The sequence below is a fragment of the Pristiophorus japonicus genome, chromosome 15, assembly GCF_044704955.1.
Source record: "Pristiophorus japonicus isolate sPriJap1 chromosome 15, sPriJap1.hap1, whole genome shotgun sequence".
Lineage (NCBI taxonomy): Eukaryota > Metazoa > Chordata > Chondrichthyes > Pristiophoridae > Pristiophorus > Pristiophorus japonicus.
The window spans coordinates 13,894,845-13,917,616 of NC_091991.1; the positions used below are offsets into that span (position 1 = coordinate 13,894,845).

The 22,772-nt window shown below is 52.9% G+C and overlaps 1 protein-coding gene across 1 annotated transcript in view; it reads left to right on the plus strand.

The window, feature by feature from the left end:
• The window catches only part of btbd11b (BTB (POZ) domain containing 11b), a 146,126-nt gene that overhangs the window by 99,670 nt on the left and 23,684 nt on the right, over positions 1-22,772 (plus strand). The window contains exons 4-11 of the mRNA XM_070900172.1: positions 1,506-1,658; positions 3,258-3,423; positions 5,159-5,248; positions 6,399-6,500; positions 7,783-7,876; positions 16,907-17,042; positions 17,706-17,923; positions 20,046-20,224. Of these exons, the coding sequence (XP_070756273.1) occupies positions 1,506-1,658; positions 3,258-3,423; positions 5,159-5,248; positions 6,399-6,500; positions 7,783-7,876; positions 16,907-17,042; positions 17,706-17,923; positions 20,046-20,224 (1,138 nt within the window). The remainder of the gene's footprint in view (positions 1-1,505; positions 1,659-3,257; positions 3,424-5,158; positions 5,249-6,398; positions 6,501-7,782; positions 7,877-16,906; positions 17,043-17,705; positions 17,924-20,045; positions 20,225-22,772) is intronic.

Sequence of the window (22,772 nt, forward strand, 5' to 3'; positions counted from 1 at the left end):
GTATCCACACTTCAGGAGCCAGGAATGCCGGGCGGTGGGAAGAGCTTTCCGATCATTTGCCAGGTCCCAGTGTGGAGTGTGGCAGAGCGAAGGGACTGAATTAGCAGAGAGAGTCGAGAGAGTGCTGCTGTAATGACACTAATACAGCTCCCGCAGGCCAGAGGGACCAGTCACCCTGTCCACTCTCTCACTCACTATATCGCTACTGACCATTTACAGAACAGAATTGTAAACACAAGCAGATAAACATGCCCGTTAATGCTCGTTGTCTTTGAGGGTTTGAATTTGCTCACAGTAGGGCGTTCACTTCGAGTTAATTTGAGAGTTGTGCAGCAGCTCGTATTCTGTGAAGTAAAAGTTAAACATCCAAATTTGTAAAGTGTTAAAAAATATGAAAGGGATCAAATCCCTCAGGAGGGAAATCGATTGACGATTGACAGAGGCATAAGGTAATTGGCCGTTACATTCTCTAAGCTTCTCTTAGCTTGGCTCAGTGGGCAGCACTCTCTCCCCCAAGTCAAAAGGTTGCGGGTTCACGCCCCTACTCCACAGACTCGAGCAGATAATACAGGCTGGCACTCCGATGCGGTGCTGAGGGAGCGCTGCACTGTCGGAGGGCCGTACTGAGGGAGTGCTGCACTGTCGGAGGGCCGTACTGAGGGAGTGCTGCACTGTCGGAGGGCAGTACTGAGGGAGTGCTGCACTGTCGGAGGGCCGTACTGAGGGAGTGCTGCACTGTTGGAGGGCAGTACTGAGGGAGTGCTGCACTGTCGGAGGGCCGTACTGAGGGAACGCCGCACTGTCGGAGGGGCCATCTATCAGATAAGATGTTAGACCGAGACCCCGTCTGTACTGTTAGGTGGGTGTAAACGATCCCATGGCCACTATAAAAGGTTAGGTGGTTCTCCTGGTCTTCTGCCCAACATTTATCGCTTAACAATAAACAGGTTTACTGGGCATTCGCCCATTTGCTGTTTGTGGGATCTTGCTCTGCGCAACTGACTGCACTTTAAAAGTTCTTTATTGGGTGCAAGCACTGGAGGGTGTCTGGACGATGGGGGGTGGGGGTATGTCTGGATGATGGAGGGGTGTGTCTAGACAATGGAGGGGGTGTCTGGATGATGGGGTTGTCTGGACGATGCAATGGGGGGTGTCTGGACAATGGGGGGTGTCTGGACGATTGAATGAACGTGTCTGGATGATGGGAAGTGTCTGGATGATGATCTGGACGATGGGGGGTGTCTGGATGATGCAATGGAGGGTGTCTGGATGATGGTCTGAACGATGCAATGGGGGGTGTCTGGACGAAGGGAGGTGTCTGGATGAGTGTCTGGACGATGGGGAGTGTCTGGACGATGGAGGGTGTCTGGACGTTGCGATGAACATGTCTGGACGACGGAGGGTGTCTGGACGATGGGGGGTGTCTGGACGATGCGATGAACGTGTCTGGCTGTATCTGTGATGGGAGTGCAGTTTAGATGGTGATGATCTGCTGTCACCTACAGGCCGTTCCTGGTCCAGCCGCCGCTGGTGGAGTGGATCCGAGTGGCAGCGGCTCACGCTGAACATCGCAGGAGTTTCTCGGTTGACAGCGATGATGTCCGACAAGCTTCCCGGATCTTGCTTCCTGGAGTGGATTGTGAACCTCGCCAATTAAAGTACGACTAACTCCAACCCCAACTCTCCATGTACAGATAACCTGCTCCCATCTGACAGCATGTGGGAGGCATTGGGCCAGGGCGCTCTCATTCCCCTCACCTTCCCCCGCATCTTTCTCAATCATTCTTTTCCAGATATTTATCCATTTCCCTTTTAAAAGCGATTCTGGTTTCTGCTTCCAGCACCGTTTCTGGCCGGGAATTCCATGTCCGATCAGCCCTCTGTAAAATAAATCCTCCCAGCTTCTCCCTTTTCTCTTTTGTTGTCGATTTGAAGTTTGTGCCGACAGTTCCCCAGCTCCCCGAGCAGTGCGAATATTTCCACAGTCCGAAACCCTGGCTATTTGTGAGCTTTCACATTTAAAGTTTGAATTTGCGGTATTGAAATCCAATAGTTAAAATGCCAGGCTGGTCAGTTCCCAAACGTGGGAGAGTGATGGAATATGGCATTTCAGGAAGTTCGTCTGTGCCCGAGTTATCTTGGGGTTTGCCTCCCTGACTTGCTCCCTCGCTCCCTCTCCCCACGCTGCTGTATTGGTTCTGCCCGCTCTCACTGGCTGCTGTCTGGCTGTTAACCCCCGCCATCCCCCCCGCCACCTCACCCACCCCGATACCCCCCCACCCACCCCGCCACCTCACCCACCCCGATACCCCCCCCCCACCCCGCCACCTCACCCACCCCGATACCCCCCCCACCCCGCCACCTCACCCACCCCGATACCCCCCCCCCCACCCCGCCACCTCACCCACCCCAATACCCCCCCCTCCCACCCCGCCACCTCACCCACCCCGATACCCCCCACCCCCCCCACACCTCTCGGGACTCGGCAGGGGACAGAGGTGCGATAAAGGAAAAGAGTGGCAGGAGAGAGCGTTAAAACTGAAGATAAAGGGAAACGGCTGAGAGAAATGAGCGGGGAAGGACAAACTACCAACCAGGAGAGAGAGCGTGTGAACCAGGACAGAATCGAGACATGAGAAAAATAGGGAGAGAAAGGGGGGAGAAAGAGTTTAAGGAGGAATGGTCACAGAGAGACTGAAGGGAAGGAGGGAGAGAGAGAGAGAGAGCCGCACAGTTGGGAAGAAAATACAATGGGTTAAAAGAAAGAAAGAAGAGAGTGAGACAGGAGGAAAGGAGGAGATCGATATTCCGGGCAGTGGAATATTTGTGCTTGTTTGTGGGTATTGCTCATCCCATCTCTCTTCCCACCCTCCCCCTCTCCCTTCCCCCCCGCCCCCCTCCCTTCCCCCCCTCTCCCTTTCCCCCCCACTCCCCCTCTCTCCAATACCCCCTCTCCCTTCCCCCCTCCTTCCTTGAGAGATCAGGGGAGGGGGAGAGATCCGGGGAGGGGGAGAAATCGAGGAAGGGAGTATGCTCTGTGTGGGCCAGACCCGGAAGGGGAGCAGGTTCGTTGCTGAGATTTGATGACAATGCGACAGATTTCATGGCCATTCCCTTCAGTCCACAAATGATGGGAATTATTCCATTGAGTTTCTCAATATGCTATTGGTGGGATTTGCCCAGAGGACCCCCTGGGATCCCGGTCCAATATGACGAACTCTGTACCCTGTGTGAATCGGCTTCCTGGTCTCTTGCAGAGCTGACGACTGCTCTTGTGCCTCTCTGAAACTGGACGCAGCCGCGACTGAGGCGAAGTTTCGGCAAGGACTGGGATTCCGCATGTTAAACTGTGGCCGCACGGACCTGGTCAACCAGGCCATCAATTTACTGGGACCTGACGGTATCAACAGCAGGAGCGAGCAGGTACAGTCCCGGCTATGGGTCACGACGGGCCAGGGTTCAGTCACCACTCATTGCAAGCTTTTTACAGCAACTCCTTGAATAATATAAATGGCACTTGGGTCTGTGGGATCCGTACCTCTGACCCCCTTATTTAATATCATTGAATGTCACTCCTGCTGATTGATACACTCAGTGAGTTTGCTGTTTTTAACGATGCTATCGTGGAATTATTGTCGGAGAAAGTAACACAATTTCTGTTGGGTTTTTGTTGGCGAAAATATTTTGCTAAAGAACTTGTGAAACATTGCAACACACATTCCTATTGACTCCAGGTTGTCTGCTGCTGATTTTTCAGACACTAGGGGTGAAATTGCCCCGCGCCCCATTGGGGCGCACAATTTGAATTAAATAAATATTTAGCACCCGGCGAGATGTTGCTGGATTGGGGTCTTTGTCTGAAAAAACTGCGCGGGGCGGTACCGGAGGCGTGACTGCCCTCCGCGGGGCGGTACCGGAGGCGTGACTGCCCTCCGCGGGGCGGTACCGGAGGCGTGACTGCCCTCCGCGGGGCGGTACCGGAGGCGTGACTGCCCTCCGCGGGGCGGTATCGGAGGCGTGACTGCCCTCCGCGGGGCGGTACCGGAGGCGTGGCTGCCCTCCGCGGGGCGGTACCGGAGGCGTGACTGCCCTCCGCGGGGCGGTACCGGAGGCGTGACTGCCCTCCGCGGGGCGGTACTGGAGGCGTGACTGCCCTCCGCGGGGCGGTATCGGAGGCGTGACTGCCCTCCGCGGGGCGGTACCGGAGGCGTGACTGCCCTCCGCGGGGCGGTACCGGAGGCGTGACTGCCCTCCGCGGGGCGGTACCGGAGGCGTGACTGCCCTCCGCGGGGCGGTACCGGAGGCGTGACTGCCCTCCGCGGGGCGGTACCGGAGGCGTGACTGCCCTCCGCGGGGCGGTACCGGAGGCGTGACTGCCATCCGCGGGGCGGTATCGGAGGCGTGACTGCCCTCTGCGGGGCGGTATCGGAGGCGTGACTGCCCTCCGCGGGGCGGTACCGGAGGCGTGGCTGCCCTCCGCGGGGCGGTACCGGAGGTGTGATTGCCCACCGCGGGGCATTAGCGCGGTGTTAGTGGGGTACGAGGCTCAGCACTGACCACGTCACAACGTCCCTCCCCTTCTTTTAAAGGGGAGGGTCGCTGCAAACTCTGCAGCCGCTTTTCTGGCGCCCGCTGGGCCATCGGGGAGGGTTTATGCCGGGTAAGTGGCCTGCCACCCAACAGGGGGCACCGGGCTGCGTGTTGGCGGCAAACCAGCGGCCGCCATCGCCGGGCTGACTGCAAAGTCAACCGATAAAACAAAGATGGCGGCCACGGCGCAAGGCCCCCCCCCCCCCCTTTACGTCCGGCCGGGGAGCCCCAGCTACACCAGTCTCGCGTTCCGCGGGGCAATTTCCCCCACGGGGCGCAAAGGGGTCGCGCGCGCGGCGATGACATCATCGCGGTGTGAGCCCTCGCCCGGGGTCAAAACAGGCGCAAACCCGTTTCGCCCGCTGCTTCGCGGTGTCGCTTCCCCAAGGTGCCAGCGGGGCTATAAAAGGGGCAATTTCGGCCCCGTTTTGTTTGTGAGGTTTTTACCGACCGAGAAGGTGACGGATTGCGGTGATGGTTTACATTGATTTCCCGTGTCGTGTTCGCGGGGAACTGACTGTTTGTTGTGTGTTGCGCACTCTGTGAATGATGTCTCTCTAACACCCAGGGTCTGAGCCCGCTGATGTACGCCTGCGCTCGGGGAGACGAGGCTATGGTTCAAATGTTGCTCGATGCCGGAGCAGCTGTAAACTCTGAGGTAATGAGCGAGATTGCGGCTCCGGATTGAGGACAGGCTCCTGTTACAGGACAGACTTCACTGGGCCGCTGCCCGTGTGCTGATTTAATCAAACCTGCCCCACTCCTTCACGCCTTCAGCAGCACAACCAGCCCTCGCAGCCCCTGCGCTCTGCAATTCCCTCCCTAAACCTCTCCGTCTCACCAGCTCTCTCCTCCCTTAAGGTGCTCCTTAAACCTCCCTCTTTGACCAAGCTTTTGGTCACCTGTCCTAATATCTCCTTATGTGGTGCCCATTGCTTGATAAGGCTCCAGTGCAGCGCCTTGGGCCATTTTAACCACGTTAAAGGCGCTATATAAATGGAGCGTGTTGATTGAATCGTTGCAGTAACACCTAAAACGTACAGAAAGACACTGCTACATGTTCAGGACTTATTCAGCACTGAAATATTGCTCAAATAACCGTCTGCTGGGGAGCTGCAATAATCTCCACGTGTTGGGACAAAGGTTATTCTCCATTAGTTGCCACAATTATTTACAGTGCTGATGCTTATATCCTGCCTCCCTGCCAGCACGTCCCACACGTTCATCGTTCACCACTAATCGGGTTACAGTTGCCTTATCCCACTGGCATGCGTGGGATCTTGCTGTCACACAATGATACGGCACAGGAGTAGGCCATTCGGCCCATCGTGCCTGTGCCGGCTCTGTGAAAGAGCGATCCAATTAGTCCCACTCCCCCCCCCCCCCCCGCTCTTTCCCCACACCCTACAAATGTTTTTCCTTTTCAAATATTTATCCAATTCCCTTTAGAAGGTTACTATTAAAACTTCTGTGTGTGGATCTTGCTGTCCGCACATTGGCTGCCGCATTTGTCAATAAAACAATACTTCAAAGATAATTCATTGGGTGAAGTATTTTGGGATGTCCTGAGGATGTGTGAATGCAAGTTCTCCCTTGCCTCCCTTTTCTTTATAAACGTCAGAACTCCTCTTCCGCTGTGAGTTGTGGAATGTTCCCAGTAACTGCTGTCAGTGTAGGTGGCCTGTTATATTCATGGTCTCCGCGAGTCGAACTATAATCGCAGCCTTCCTCTGTTCCTGCCGTTTCACGATTGTGTGTTTGTTGGGCTGTAAACGCCAAGTTACTGACCGCCTGTTCCGTGCCTTCAGATTCCCAGTCCGTCCCACAAATACCCGTCTATCCCCGTGGAGACGCGGCATTGGACCGCCCTGACGCTCGCGGTGCTGCACGGACACATGGCGGCAGTTCAGGTAATTCATCGCCGTCCCCCACACCGCCTCCGGCTCGGTCCGACACCGGGAAACCACTGGGCAGCAATACAACCGCTGGGCTGGCAGAGAGTGTCGGGGATAGCTCACCCTCCGCTCGCTATCTGTCATCGCGGGTGGGGGAGAGGGAGGGGGAGAGGGATGGGGGAGGGGGAGAGGGGGTGAGGAGGAGGGATGAGGGAGAGGGATGAGGAGAGAGGGGGAGAGGGATGGGGGGGAAGAGGGGATGGGGATGAGGAGATGGGGAAGAGGGGATGGGGATGAGGAGATGGGATGAGGGGGATGGGGGATGAGGGAGTGGAGAGGGGGATGAGGCGATCACACCCTGCGCTGTAGCGAGGCACAAAAAGAAGAGTAACTACAGCAACACTCGAATTTTCCTCCGCTCTTCGATTTAATCGACGAGGCTAAATGCAGCATTCCCCCACTCGATGGGACGGGGGGATCTGAGGTCAGACTGAACAATCTCGCCGGTTTCCCCCCTCCCCCCACCCAGAGAGACACACCATCCACACCCCCGCTATACAGACCCTGACCCTGCTCCTGCTAACTGCTATCAGGGGGGGCGCAGAAGGACAGTTGGAGGGTTTAGTGTTTGAGACAATGGGAGGGTTTGCCGAGGGGGCAGTGGGTTCTCTCGCTGGGCCCTGGGTCTGAATCCAGCGGCTGTAAGCCTGGTGTGTACACTTGTATCGGATCGCAATCGGTGATCCCACAGCAATGGCTCATTGCGGAGAAAGGACGGTCTGTGCCAGCAGGTCCACACCTTGCAATTATCGGAGTTTGAAAAGAGGCCAATATTGCCACAGTCCGTTGCCCTGTGTCCTTCAGGCATCGAGTGTCCACCACGTGTGGGCCTGACTGGGCGGGGGTCACCCTCCCCATTTGACCTCCCCCCCCCCCCCCCCACCCCTCCGGGTGTTACTCTGCTCCCCCGCCCCCCTCGGGTGTTACCCTCCCCCTGGGTGTTACTCACCCTCCCACCCTCCCGGGTGTGACTCCCCCTGCATGTTACTCCCCCCAGGGTGCGAGGCTCCCCATTGGCAGCCCGGGATCACTCGGGAGTAAATACCGTTACTGGAAGTCACGGGGCAGAATCCTGAATGCTGGGATTGTGAGAAATGTGAATGCCGACCGTGTGCGGAGGCGAGTGGAAACTTCACCGTTATAGTTTGTGTGATTGAGAGGACCAGTCGCTGCTGAGCCGTGGGCGAACTTGCCCCCGTTTTGTGTCTGGGTCACGATATCCTCCTCTTGTCTGCAGCTGCTGCTGGATGCCGGAGCGAACGTCGAAGGGTCTGTCGGCCAAGGGGGTGAAAATTACTCTGAGACCCCCTTACAGCTGGCGTCTGCAGCCGGTGAGTGCCTGATGGACCGTGAATGACGTGGCTGGGGGGTCCTCCAGGTCCACAGCTTCACAACTCCAATGTTGCTGGCTTTTTATAGTTTAAATCCACATAAGATGTCGAGGAATCTATTAACTCAGAGGCGCATTGCCAGATTTCGGGAGAGACTGGATTCAGAGAATTGTTTGGGAGACCAGACACTGAGGTTACAGCGCTGAACTTGAGCCAATCACTCCCTCCATCACCTTGCACCATGGCTGCAGAAAACAAAGGCATACAATGTTGCGAAGAATAGTGGAGGGCCAGAGGATTGGGAAATTTTTAGAAGTCAGCAGACCACTAAAAGAAATAATAGAGAGAGAAGATAGTTTGAAAGTTCATGAGATATAAAAACAGACCGAGCTTCCAAGGTATATAAAAAGAAAGAGAGTAGCCCCCAAAGTAAAGAGAGTAGCCAAAGTCCCTTAGAGGATGAGACTGAGGGATTAATAATGGGTAAACAGGGAAATGGCAGAGACTTTGAACAAATATTTTGTCTCGGTCTTCACGGTAGAAGACACTAAAAGCATTCCAATAATAAATTATCAAGGGGCTAAAGGGAGGGGAAGACTTCAAACAATCACTATCACTAATGAAGTAGTACTCGGTAAAATAATGGGATTAAAGGTGGACAAGTCCCCTAGACCTAATGGCCTGCATCCTAAGGTCTTAAAACATAGAAAATAGGTGCAGGAGTAGGCTATTCTGCCCTTGGAGCCTACATCACCATTCAATATGATCATGGCTGATCATGCACTTTAGTACCCTATTCTGCTTTCTCTCCATACCCCTTGATCCCTTTAGCCGTAAGGGCCACATCTAACTCCCTTTTGAATGTATCTAACGAACTGACCTCAACAACTTTCTGTGGTAGAGAATTCCACGTGCTCACAACTCTCTGAGTGAAGAAGTTTCTCCTCATCTCGGTCCTAAATGGCTTACCCCTTATCCTTAGACTATGATCCCTGGTTCTGGACTTCCCCAGCATCGGGAACATTCTTCCTGCATCTAACCTGTCCAGTCCCGTCAGAATTTTATATGTTTCTATGAAATCTCCTCTCATTCTTCTAAATTCCAGTGAATATAAGCCTAGTCGATCCAGTCTTTCTTCATATGTCAGTCCTGTCATCTCGGGCATCAGTCTGGTGAACCTTCGCTGCACTCCCTCAATAGCAAGAATGTCCTTTCTCAGATTAGGAGACCAAAACTGTACACAATATTCAAGCAGTGGCCTCACCAAGGCCCTGTACAACTGTAGTAAGACCTCCCTGCTCCTATACTCAAATCCTCTCGCCATGAAGGCCAACATGCCATTTGCCTTCTTCACCGCCTGCTATACCTGCATGCCAACTTTCAATGACTGATGTACCATGACACCCAGGTCTCATTGCACCTCCCCTTTTACTAATTTGGCATCATTCAGATAATAATCTGCCTTTCTGTTTTTACCACCAAAGCAGATAACCTCACATTTATCTACATTATACCGCATCTGCCATGCATTTGCCCACACATCTAACCTGTCCAAATCACCCTACAGCCTCTTAGCATCCTCCTCGCAGCTCACCCAGCTTAGTGTCATCTGCAAACTTGGAGATATTACATTCAATTCCTTCATCTAAATCATTAATGTATATTGTAAATAGCTGGGGTCCCAGCACTGAACCTTGCGGTACCCCACTTGTGGCTGCAGGGATAGTGGATGCATTGGTTGTAATCTACCAACATTCCCTGGATTCTGGAGAGGCCCCAGTGCATTGGAAAACCGCAAATGTAACACCTCTATTTAAGAAAGGAGGAAGGCAGGAAGCAGGAAACTATCGACCAGTTAGCCTAATATCTGTCATTGAGAAAATGCTGGAGTCCATTCTTCTGCTTCTTGGGCGGTCCCTCGAATTAAGGATGACTTGCTTCCATGCCACAAAGGGATGAGTTCACAGTTGTTTCAATAAAAGATCTAATATTCCAGGTCCTGAACTACATATTGAAGGGTGGAAGATGCCTGTGCGTGGATTTTTTTAACGTGTGGTGGCCGTTGCACACCAGCCACTGCACGGGCTTGACAGAGCTAGGTCTTGGTCCAGTGGCAAGGGTTAACCAAGACGACTGGAGACCAGCTCTGCTGCACGGACTTAGTGAGCACACGTATCGCAGTGTGGGCTGGCCCGTGCTGCCCCTGGGTCCTCGCCTCTCCTGGGCCCCGATCACGTCACTCTACAATCTCTCGCCGCTCTTTCACCCCAACCTTGCTGCTCCTGCTGTACCTGTCCACGTTCCAATCACTGACCTGGTTTATGGTGACGTCCAATCCAGTCACCCTCTTCACTGCCGTCGCTTTCCTGCACCAGCTCACACTGCTCCCTGGAGTATCGCGCTGGTTCCAGGTCCGCCGCCATACCTTTTAAGGCCCCGACCTGCCGCAGATGTTCCCTCGAGAGTCCATTATTAAGGAAGCAGTAGCAGGACATTTAGAAAATCGTAATACAGTCAAGCAGAATCAGCCATGGTTTTATGAAAGGGAAATCATGTGTGACAAATTTGCTGGAGTTCTTTGAGGGTGTAACGAGCAGGGTGGATAAAGGGGAACCAGTAGATGTCGTGTATTTGGATTCCAGAAAACATCCGATAAGGTGCCACATTAAAGGTTACTGCACAAGATAAAAGTTCACTGGGTTGGGGGTAATATATTAGCATGATCATAGGCAGTCCCTCGGAGTCGAGGATGACTTGCTTCCACTCTAAAAGTGAGTTCTCAGGTGACTAAAGAGTCCAATGTGGGACCCACAGTCTCCGTCACAGGTGGGGCAGATGGTGGTTGAAGGAAGGGGTGAGTGGGGAGCCTGGGTTGACTCACGCTCTTTCCGCTGTCTACGCTTGGTTTCTGCTTGTTCTCAGCGATGGGACTCGAGGTGCTCAGCGCCCTCCCGGATGCTCTTCCTCCACTTTGGGCAGTCATGGGCCATGGATGCCCATTTGTTCTATAATTTAGCTCCGCTCCAGCGAGGAGCCTGCTGAGGGTGAGATGAAGCATTGCAACAAGGGAGATCGAGAAGAGCGTTGGTGCAATGACGCAGCCTTGCTTGACCCCGGTCCGGATATGGATTGGGTCTATGGTGGATCTGTTGGTCAGGATCACGGCTTGCATGTCATCGTGGAGTAGATGGAGGATGGTGACAAACTTTTGAGGGCAGCCGAAACAGAGATGGATGCTCCATAATCCCTCACGGTTGGCAGTTTCAAAGGCCTTTGTGAGGTCAAAGAAGGCCATGTACAAGGGTTGGTGCTGTTCCCTGCATTTCTCTTGTAGTTGTCGCGTGGTGAAGATCATGTCCGTTGTACCCCTTAGAGGGTGGAATCCGCATTGCGACTCTGGGAGGAGCTCTTCAGCCACGGGGAGAAGACGATTGAGGAGGAGCCTTGCAATGACTTTCCCAGCAGGCCAGCAGTAGGGAGTTTCCTCTGTAATTGCCACAGTCGGACTTATCCCCTTCTTTGAAGATGGTTACGATTACAGCGTCCCTGAGATCTCCTGGCATGCTCTCCTCCTTCCAGATAAGAGAGATTAGGTCATGTATTCGTGCCAAAAGTGCCTCTCCACCATACTTTAGTGCCTCTGCAGGAATTCCATCTGCTCCTTTTGCCTTGTTGTTGTTCAGCTGGCGGATGGCCTTTACTACCTCGTGCCGGGCTGGGGGTTGTGCTGAGATGGTGGCGAATCTTGGTTAAGGAGGTCTTCGAAATGCTCCTTCCAGCGGGCACCGACTGCCTCGGTGTCCTTGATGAGCATCTCTCCGTTCTTGGCTCCCTTGGGAGCTCTTCTGCCGAACAATTTTATCCAAGGCCATCTATTGCCTTCCCTTCCCCACTGTTTAACTTGCCCTGGCCCTAAATGGGGTGCATTTTTTGCCCGTAAGTGCATCTCCATGCTGCAAGGTCAGCTACCTGAGCTCACTGCCCATCCCCCAATCATGTCTGCTCTACCTTCATCAGTGAGTATCAGATCTCCACCAAACCTGTCTTCCAACTTACTGGACTTCTCTGTCCCAAGACTTCGCTTCCTCACTAGATGTGACTGACTCAGCTATCCTTCCGATCAATTCTCAAGTTTGGACACTATCCTCTCTCTCCGCCCCCAAACTGAGCTAACCCAGTCCCACTGGCAATTTGGCCTCTCATCGACCACTGGTCCCACTCTCTTTCTGCCCCCACACCGAGCGAATCCAGTCCCGTTCTCGCTCTCTTTCTGCCCCCGCACTGAGGTAATCTGGTCCCGCTCTCTCTCCGCCCCCACACCCAGCTAATCCGGTCCCACTGAAGATTCAGCCTCTCATCGGCCGCTGGTCCCGCTCAACTGCGGAGTCGAAAGCCGCTGGAAGAATCATGGCGACGCCTCTGTCGGGCACATGCTGCGTGTAATGGCGGCGTGAGCACGCTGCACTCCAGTACGGCATCATTAAATGCCATACGACCGCGCTTACACCTCAGGAAAAAGCCGCACTGTGAGCTGTCAGCGCTCGGCTGGCCGAGCCTCATGCCTCTGAATGTCTCTGTGCTCTACCGGAACACTCTCCTGTCTTCTTCTGCGACCGACCTTCACTGGGAAACAAAGTTGGCACGGGACGCAGTGGAAAAGTGCAAGTGGGACCGCAGTGGGGTAATATTAGCATGAATAGAGGATTGGCTAACTAACAGAAAACAGAGAGTCGGGATAAATGGGTCATTTTCCGCTTGGCAAACAGTGACTAGTGGGGTGCCACAGGGATTGGTGCTGGGTCCTCAACTATTTGCAATCTATATTAATGACTTGGATGAAGGGACCGAGTGTAATGTAGCCAGGTTTGATGATGATACAAAGATGGGTGGGAAAGCAAATTGTGAGGAGGACACAAAAAATCTTCAAAAGGATATAGACAGGCTAAGTGAGTGGACAAAAATTTGACAGATGGAGTATAATGTGGGAAAGTGTGAGGTTCTCCACTTTGGTAGGAAAAATAAAATAGCAAATTATTATTTAAATAGAAAGAAATTACAAAGTGTTGCAGTACAGAGGGACCTGTTTCCTTGTGCATGAAACACAAAAAGTTAGTATGTAGGTACTGCAAGTAATCAGGAAGGCAAATGGAATGTTTGCCTTTATTGCAAGATGGATAGAGTATAAAAGCAGACATGTCCTGCTACAACTACAGGGTATTGGTGAGACCACACCTGGAGTACTGCGTACAGTTGTGGTCTCCATATTTAAGGAGGGATATACTTGTATTGGAGGCAGTTCAGAGAATGTTCACGAGGTTGATGCCTGAGATGAAGGGTTTGTCATATGAAGAAAGGTTGAGCAGGTTGGGCCTATAGTCATTGGAGTTGAGAAGAATGAGAGGTGATCTTATTGAAGCATATAAGATACCGAGGGGGCTTGACAGGGTAGATGCAGAGAGGATGCTTTCCCTCATGGGGGAATCTAGAACTAGGGGGCATAGTTTCAAAATAAGTGGTTGCTCATTTAAAACGGAAATGAGGAGTCCCACACCATCAAAACCAACTAAGACAAAGAGCTTGTTGAGTGTTTGAGGATAAAATTCTATGAGCGTTTTACACACAGCACAAAGTAACATTTAAAACCCGGAGTGAAGAGCAGATTTACATAGCATCGGGAGCACGGGATATCGTCGCTGGGTCAAAATTCTGGAACTCCCTCCCTAACCGCACTGTGGGAGCACCTTCACCACACGGACTGCAGTGGTACACCACCAGCTTCTCAAGGGCAATTAGGGATGGACAATAAGTGTTGGTCTATCAATGGGCTACACTTTCCAAGAATGAATTTAAAAAAAAACTAAATGTAACTCCTGGACAGACGATTTGTCACTGAGCTGTTTGTTGGTAGATTGGAGTAACACTCGAGCATTGTTGAAATTCTTCCAAAAGAGAAGGCCGATTTTTGGTTGAAGAGCAGGTAAAGGGCTATGGGCTTGTTGACTAGGCAGGAGGGAGATGACAATGATCTGTCCGCTGCACAGATTTCAGTCGAACTCCTCACCCATTAACACTTCCCAACCTGTATGGCCAGAGACTCCTCACCGCTGGGCTCAACCCAGAAAGTCGGCCCTTGAAAACCCTCTGTTCCCGCTGGGGAAAGTCAATTCACAAATAGCCAAAAGCGAAATCCCGGTGTTTTGTAAATCTGCTCTTCACTCTTGGTTTTAAAAGACACCTTGTGCAAGAACGCTTGCAGAATTCTATCCAGAAACATTCACCGCTCGCTCTGTTTGAGTTGGTTTTGATGCAGATCTGCTCCTGCAGCCCTTGGAATCAGGCTGTGGGTTTAGAGCTCTGATTTTAACCAATTATCGCTCGGCCGGTTAGATTAACATCGGGGCATGAGATTTTCTAATTAGTGAAAATTCAGTGACTCCGAGCAGGGATGTCTTGACACACAAGAACATAAGAAATAGGAACAGGAGTAGGCCATTTGGCCCCTTGAGCCTGCTCCGCCATTCAATAAGATCATGGCTGATCTGATCATGGGCTCAGCTCCACTTACCTGCCCGCTCCCCCTTTACTCCCTATCGCTCAAAAATCTGTCTATCTCCGCCTTAAATATATTCAATGACCCAGCCTCCACAGCTACTTGGGGCAAAGAATTCCAAGATTTATGACACTCAGAGAAGAAATTCCTCCTCATCACAGTTTTAAATGGGCGACCCCTTATTCTTAAACTATGCCCCCTAGTTCTAGTTTCCCCATGAATGGAAACATCCTCTCTCTATCTACTTTGTCGAGCCCCCATTATCTTATAAGTTTCAATAAAATGACCTCTCATTCTTCTGAACTCCAATGTGTAACAGTCCAACCTATTCAACCTATCCTCATAAGACAACCCTTTCATCTCTGGAATCAACCGAGTGAACCTTCTCTGAGCTACCTCCAATGCAAGTATATCCTTCCTTAAATACAGAGACCAAAACTGTACGTAGTACTCTTGGTGTTGTCTCACCAATACCCTGTAGTTGTAGCAGGACTTCTCTGCTTTTATACTCTATCCCCTTTGCAATAAAGGCCAACATTCTATTTGCCTTCCTGATCACTTGCTGTACCTGCATACTAACTTTTTGTGATTCATGCACAAGGACCCCCAGATCCCTCTGTACCGCAGCATTTTGTAATCCCTTTCCATTTAAGTAATAATTTGCTTTTTTATTTTTCTTGCCAGAGTGGATAATCTCACACTTTCCCACATTATATTCCATCTGCCACATTTTTGCCCACTCACTTAGCCTGTCTATATCCCTTTGTAGATTCTTTGTGGCCTCCTCACAATTTGCTTTCCCACCCATCTTTGCAACATCAGCAAACTTGGCTACATTACACTCGGTCCCTTCATCCGAGTCATTAATATAGATTGTAAATAGTTGAGGCCCCAGCACCGATCTCTGCGGCACCCCACTAGTTACTGTTTGCCAAGCGGAAAATTACCCATTTATCCCGACTCTCTGTTTTTGTTAGTTAGCCAATCCTCTATCCATGCTAATATATTACCCCCAACCCCGTGAGCTCTTATCTTGTGCAGTAACCTCTTATGTGACACCTTATCGAATGCCTTTTGGCAATCCAAATACATCACATCCATTGGTTCCCCCTAATCCACCCTGCTCTTTACATCCTCAAAGAACTCCAGCAAATTTATCAAACATGATTTCCCTTTGAGAAAACCATGCTGACTCTGCTTGACTGTATTATGATTTTCTAAATGTCCTGTTGCTGCTTCCTTAATAATGGACTCCAGCATTTTCCCAACGACAGATGTTAGGCTAACTGGTCTATAGTTTCCTGCTTTCTGTCTCCCTCCTTTTTTTTAAATAGGGGCGTTACATTTGCGATTTTCCAATCCGCTGGGACCTCTCCAGAATCCTGGGAATTTTGGCAGATTGCAACCAATGCATCCACTGTCTCTGCAGCCACTTCTTTTAAGACCCTAGGATGGAGGCCATCAGGTCATGGGGACTTAACCACTTATAGTCCCATTATTTTACCGAGTACTTTTTCTTTAGTGATAGTGATTTTAAGTTCCGCCCCCTCCCTATAGCCCCTTGATTATCTATTATTGGGATGTTTTTAGTGTCTTCTACTGTGAAGACAGATACAAAATATGTGTTCAATGTCTCTGCCATTTCCCTGCTCCCCATTATTAATTCCCCAGTCTCATCCTCAAAGGACCAATGTTTACTTCAGCTACTGTCTTCATTTTTATATACCTGTCGACGCTCTTACTATCTGTTTTTATATTTCTTGCTAGTTTACTCTTATAATCCATGTTCACTTTATTATTTTTTTAGTCGCCCTTTACTGGTTTTTAAAAATTTCTCAATCCTCTGGCCTCCCACTAAGCTTGGCCACATTGTATGCCATTATTTTCAATTTGATACCATCCTTTATTTCCTTAGTTAGCCAGAGATGGTTATCCCTTTTCTTACAGTCTTTCCTTCTCATTGGGATATATTTTTGTTGCGAGTTATGAAATATCTCCTTAAATGTCTGCCGCTGCTCATCAACTGTCCCACACTTTAATCTATTTTCCCAGTCCACCTTAGCCAACTCTACCTTCATACCTTTGTAATCACCTTTATTTAAGATCAGGACAGTGGTTTGAGACCCAACTTTCTCACCCTCCAACTGAATTTTAAATTCAACCATGTTATGATCACTCTTTCCTAGAGAATCCTTTATTCTGAGATCATTTATTAATCCTGTCTCATTACACAGTTCCAGATATAAGATAGCCTGCTCCCTGATTGGTTCCACAACGTACTGTTCAAGGAAACTATCCCGGATACACTCTATGAACTCTTCCTCAAGGCTACCCTGACCAATTTGATTTGTCCAATCAATATGATTATTGCCGTACCTTTCTTACAAGCCACCATTATTTCTTGCTCCAAAAGCGGGCAGGTTGGAATCTTTAACTGAGCATTGTTTCATTGTGACAGGACGAATGTTTTGGTGTTTCAGGTAACTTCGAACTTGTGAGTTTGCTCCTGGAGAGAGGTGCTGAGCCGATGCTCGGGACAATGTGCAGGAATGGCTTCTCCATCACTCCGCACGGGGACATGAGCCCGTTCAGCCAGGCCGCCGCACACGGGCACAGGTAACCGGGGAGTCGGTGGCAAGGGGGTGGGAGAGGGTCGATAGGGGTGGGATAAGGGGGTCGGTTGGGGGGGATCGGGAGCCAATAGGGATGAGGATAGGGGTCGATAGGGGTGGGAAAGGGTGTCGGTGCATGGGCAGGAGGTCGATAGGGGTGGGGTCGGGGGTCAGTGGAGGGGGTTGATAGGGGTGGAGGAGAGGGTCGATGGAGGGGTGTCGGTGGCAAGGGGGGTGGGGGGGGGTCGGTGAGTGGGCAGGGGGTCGATAGGGCTGGGATAGGGGAGTCGGTGGGGCAGGAGGGGTTCGATTCGGGTGGGGGAGGGGGGGTCGATGAGAGAGGGGGTCGATAGGGGAGGGTGTTGATGGAGGTGGGGGGGAGGAGGGTCGATAGGGATGGGGGAGAGGGGGAGGTGGGGGGGCAGTGGGTCGATAGGGGTTGGGGGGCAGAGGGTCGATAGGGAGTCGGGGGTCGGTGAGGGTGAGAGGGTCGATGGGGATGGGGGTTGGTAGGAGAGGGGGGGTCGATGGAGGGGTAGGTGGGAGAGGGGGGTCGATAGGGGGGGTTTCAGCCTCCGAGTTGGATCAGGGAGCTTTAGGCGGGACCCACAGTCTCTCGCCGCTCTCTGGAACCTCTCTCGAGCCTTATCCGGTTTTCCGTGTTTAGGAACGTGTTTCGGAAACTGCTGTCACACTCGGAGAAGGATACGAGGAACGTTCTGTCCCTGGAGGAGATTCTGGCCGAGGGGACAGACCCCACGGGGACAGCACCAACCCCAGGCTCCAACCGCAACAACAAGGCGCGGCTGAATATTCTGAGAGAGGCCGTTTATCACAGCTCGGAGCACGGATACCTGGACATCACCATGGACAGCAGGGGCCTCGGTTAGTCTCGCTCTCCGTCCATCTCTCTGTCTCGCTCTCTCTCTCTCTCTCTATCTATCGCTCTCTCTCTCTCTTCGACTCTCGCTCTCCCTGTCTCTCTCTCTCTCTCTCTCTCTTGCTCTCTCTCTGTCTCTCTCTCTCTCTCTCTCTCTGATATCAGACTGCCAATAGTGACTGGGGTGATATTACAACGGGCATTTCCTAGAACTAAGTCCTCATCTTCGGGAGATATCAGCTTCAGCCTTTGAGTGACGGGCACTGGCGACGTGTTGCTCTGGAGCCGCTGGTTTTTAGTTCAAATTTTACAATTGCATGAAAGCAGAATATTGATGGGAAGAAACACACTGTAACTGTTGGACAGCGAACCTGTAAATCTGAGCTTTATATAGATTTCCATTTTGCTCATCTTCGTGACTGACTCTGAGAACCAGGGCCTTGGTGAAATGCAGAGAGTCTGGATTCGCTGCCAGCTCCTCACAGTGTCCCCTCCCAATTGTCAGCTTCATTTACACAGCGGCAAACAGGGAGGTGGGGAAAATCCTCCAGTGCCCACCCTGCCCGTTACCAATCCTGGCGCCCCCTCCCCTCCCTCCCCCAGCTCTGCTTCCCCAGCAAACCCTTCCTCTCCTCTCTTCCTCTCCCGCCCCCCCCGGCTCTCCTCTCCGTCCCCTCCCCTCCTCCGGCTCCCCTCCTCCTCCGCTCCCCCTCCCCAGCAAACCCTTCCTCTCCCCTCTTCCTCCCCCGCACCCCCCCCCCCCCCCCTTCGGCTCTCCTCTCCCTCCCCTCCCCTCCTCCGGCTCCCCTCCTCCTCCGCTCCCCCTCCTCAGCAAACCCTTCCTCTTCCCTGGCTCCCCTCTTCCTCCCCCTCCCCCCCCCCCACCCCCTGGCTCTCCTCTCCCTCCCCTCCCCCCCTCCTCTGCTCCCCCCCCTCCTCTGCTCCCCCTCCCCAGCAAACCCTTCCTCTTCCCTGGCTCCCCTCCCTCGGCTCCCTTCCTCCTCCGCTCCCCCTCCCTTCCCCTCCCCCGGTTCCCCTCCCCTCCCCCTGGCACCCACTCTCTCAACATCCCTTCCCCGTCCCCAGTACTCCCTCCCCACCCCCTCCCCCGGCATCCCCTCCCCTCTTCCTCCCCTCCCCCCACCCAGCACCCCCTCCCCCTCCCTCCTGTCCTCTCCCCTCCGCCAGCATGTCAATCTCACTCACTGACGGCACACTCAGCTCACTCCGAGCGTTGTGGGTTTTAGCACCTGTCTGAGACATTAAATCGATGCCCCATCTGCTCTCTCGGGTTGACGTAAAAGATCCCATGGCACTATTTTGAAGAAGAGCAGGGGAGTTATCCCCGGTGTCCTGGGGCCAATATTTATCCCTCAATCAACATCACTAAAACAGATGATCTGGTCATTGTCACATTGCTGTTTGTGAGAGCTTGCTGTGCGCAAATTGGCTGCCGCTTTTCCCACATTACAACAGTGACTACACTCCAAAGGTACTTCATTGGATGTAAAGCGCTTTGGGACGTCCTGAGGTTGTGAAAGGCGCTATAGAAATGCAAGTTCTTTCTTTCTCTTCTCCATCCGATCTCGGGGATTTTCCCCCCGACACAGTTAGACAAGCTCTGGGAATTCCTGGATGCATTTGGAAAGGGGAGTGGGACTGGCTGAGCTGCTCCTGCAGAGAGCCGGTACAGGCTCGACGGGCCGAATGGCCTTCTGTGCTGTGACCATTCTATGTACTTAACCACGTCACTCCGAAACTTCCAACGTGCCCCCATTACCCCGGGAACGTCGAATGGTGAGTGACTGGAAAACCCCCTCTGTCCCAGGCCATTCCACCTCTCACCCCTCACTGACCCTGTCTGTGGGGCATTGATCCAGTCCCCTCTTGTAATGTCCAACATCCTGCACTGATCCCTGGACAGGTACTGCCACATACGCGCCCTCGGTCTATTTTGCATGTTGTCGGGTGCAATGAAATATTTAAATCAGAGAGTACTTTTGGAAACGGTTACTATTCTTCGCGTTAAACGGAGAGAGGGGGCGGTGGGCGGGGGAGAGGTGTATGGCGGAGTGGCGAGCTGAAGACTGCGACATGCACACGTGTAATGCTGCGTTTGTTACACAGGCGTTCCGTGGAGCCTGCACTCGTGGTTATTGTCCCTGGAAACTGCATTCCAGCAGCACCGGCGGCCGGTGATCCAGTGCTTACTGAAGGAGTTCAGCACCATCAGGGAGGAGGAGTACAGCGAGGAGCTCCTCCTGGAGGGGCTGCCTCTCCTGTTTCAGATCCTGAAAGCCAGCAAGGTAATGCTCGCAGTCTGCGCAAAGTTAGACATGAACCTTCCAAGGAGCGAGAAATCTTGTGAGCCACAAATTCATTTCTGTCACTTGTTTCCAAATCTGATGGCCACTGTAGGGAGAAATCGACAGCAGTTAAATGGTGAGAGTTTGTGGTAATTGGCAGGAGACAGAATCCTAGGACCCAAACTTGGTGAACGCTAAGGCCCGCCCATTTCTCGGCGGTCCCTGGGCGGAACGTATCTTTTTGCTGCCCGCTGCCGCTGGGGCTAGTCGGGAGCGAGTTTCGGCGCGGTTGTGTCGATGACACCGGGAGTCGGCAGTAGGCGTGGGCGGGAGCGGGCGTGAGCGGGAGTCGGGCGGGAGCAGGCGTGAGCAGGAGCCGGCGGGCGGGAGCGAGCGGGAGTCGGGCGGGAGTTGGGGTGCGGGATTGGGCGGGAGCGGGAGTTGGAGGGCGGGAGTGGGCGGGAGCGGGCGTGAGCGGGAGTTGGGCGGGAGCGGGCGTGAGTGGGAGTTGGAGGGCGGGAGTGTGCGGGAGCGGGCGTGAGCGGGAGTTGGAGGGCGGGAGTGGGCGGGAGCGGGCGTGAGCGGGAGTCGGGCGGGAGCAGGCGTGAGCGGGAGTTGGAGGGCGGGAGTGGGCGGGAGTCGGGCGGGAGTTGGGGTGCGGGATTGGGCGGGAGCGGGAGTTGGAGGGCGGGAGTGGGCGGGAGCGGGCGTGAGCGGGAGTTGGGCGGGAGTGGGAGTCGGGCGGGAGCAGGCGTGAGCGGGAGTTGGAGGGCGGGAGTGGGCGGGAGCGGGCGTGAGCGGGAGTCGGGCGGGAGCAGGCGTGAGCGGGAGTCGGCGGGAGCAGGCGTGAGTGGGAGTCGGGCGGGAGCAGGCGTGAGCGGGAGTTGGCGGGAGCAGGCGTGAGTGGGAGTCGGGCGGGAGCAGGCGTGAGCGGGAGTTGGCGGGCAGGAGTGGGCGTGAGCAGGAGTTGGGAGCGGGCAGCGATGGGCGGTAGGTGCAGGCCTCTCGACTCAGCAAAGATTGGAGGCCATGCACCGCGCATGCGCGAGATTTGGAGTTTTTTTCGTAGTTTCCTCTGGGCGATGACGCCACTTTTGTCGCGATTGGGGCTGATGGCACAGCTGTGCATGCTCAGATAACCTCGCTACTCACTTGCATCTGCCACTTGGAGAGGGCTCAGTTTTGGAGAGAGAAATACAAATTCATCATCAGCCATCCATCAAGGAAAGTAATAATGAGTGCAAAAAAAGCTCCCAAGTGTGATGGAGCCAAGCCCAGAGCTCCCTGGTTTAATGAGGACGAGCTGGAGGAGCTTGTATGTGAGGTGGAGCGCCGGTATAAAGACATCACCGGGATGGTCGTGGCAAGCCTCCACCTCCCCAATATGGACACGTTTGGGGGAGATTGGTGAGGCCGTGTCCTCGGTGGGCAACATTGTGCGGGATGGAGACTAGTGTCGGAAACGATGGAACGATGTGGTGGCTTCAGCAAGAGTGAGTAAACATTTATTGGGCCACTCCCATACTACTCCAAAAGGTTCTGTGCCAGTTGTGTGAGTGTGTGTGTGTGTGTGTCTGTGTGTGTGAGTATGTGTGTGTCTTATGGCCATTTCTACCTCGTGCAGTGTTGGGGTCTCACTGAGGGTGGTGGCGGGTAGTATGCTGTGGGATGGAGAGGCAGAGTCTCGATTGAGAAGATCTTCGAAGTGCTCCTTCCAGCAGGCCCTCACTGCCTCAGTGTCCTTGATGAGTGTTTCCCCATTCTTGGCCAGCAGTAGAGTAGGGCCTTGGCCTGTGCACATACAGAGGCTGAACTCTAGGACATAGTCAATGTATTTACTGAGGCGTACGAAATCATGGGCCTTACGCTAAACATCAGTAAGACAAAGGTCCTCCACCAGCTTGTCCTAACCGCAAAGCACTGCCCCCAAAGATCAAGATCCACAGCGTGACTAAGGACAATTGGACCACGTCCCTTATCTCAGGAGCCTCCTATCAACAAGAGCAGGCATTGACAATGAGATCCAACACCGCCTCCAGTGCACCATTGCAGCCTTAGTCCGCCTGAGGAAAAGAGTGTTCGAAGACCAGGCCCTCAAAACTGTCACCAAGCTCATGGTCTACAGGGCTGTAGTAATACAGAGATGTGGCTCCAGGATGATCAGAGCTGGGAACTCAACATCCAGGGGTATTCAACATTCAGGAAGGATAGAATAAAAGGAAAAGGAGGTGGGGTAGCATTGCTGGTTAAAGAGGAGATTAATGTAATAGTTAGGAAGGACATTAGCTTGGATGATGTGGAATCTATATGGGTAGAGCTGCAGAATACCAAAGGGCAAAAAACGTTAGTGGGAGTTGTGTACAGACCTCCAAACAGTAGTAGTGATGTTGGGGAGGGAATCAAACAGGAAATTAGGGGTGCATGCAATAAAGGTGCAGCAGTTATAATGGGTGACTTTAATATGCACATAGATTGGGCTAGCCAAACTGGAAGCAATACGGTGGAGGAGGATTTCCTGGAGTGCCTAAGGGATGGTTTTCTCGACCAA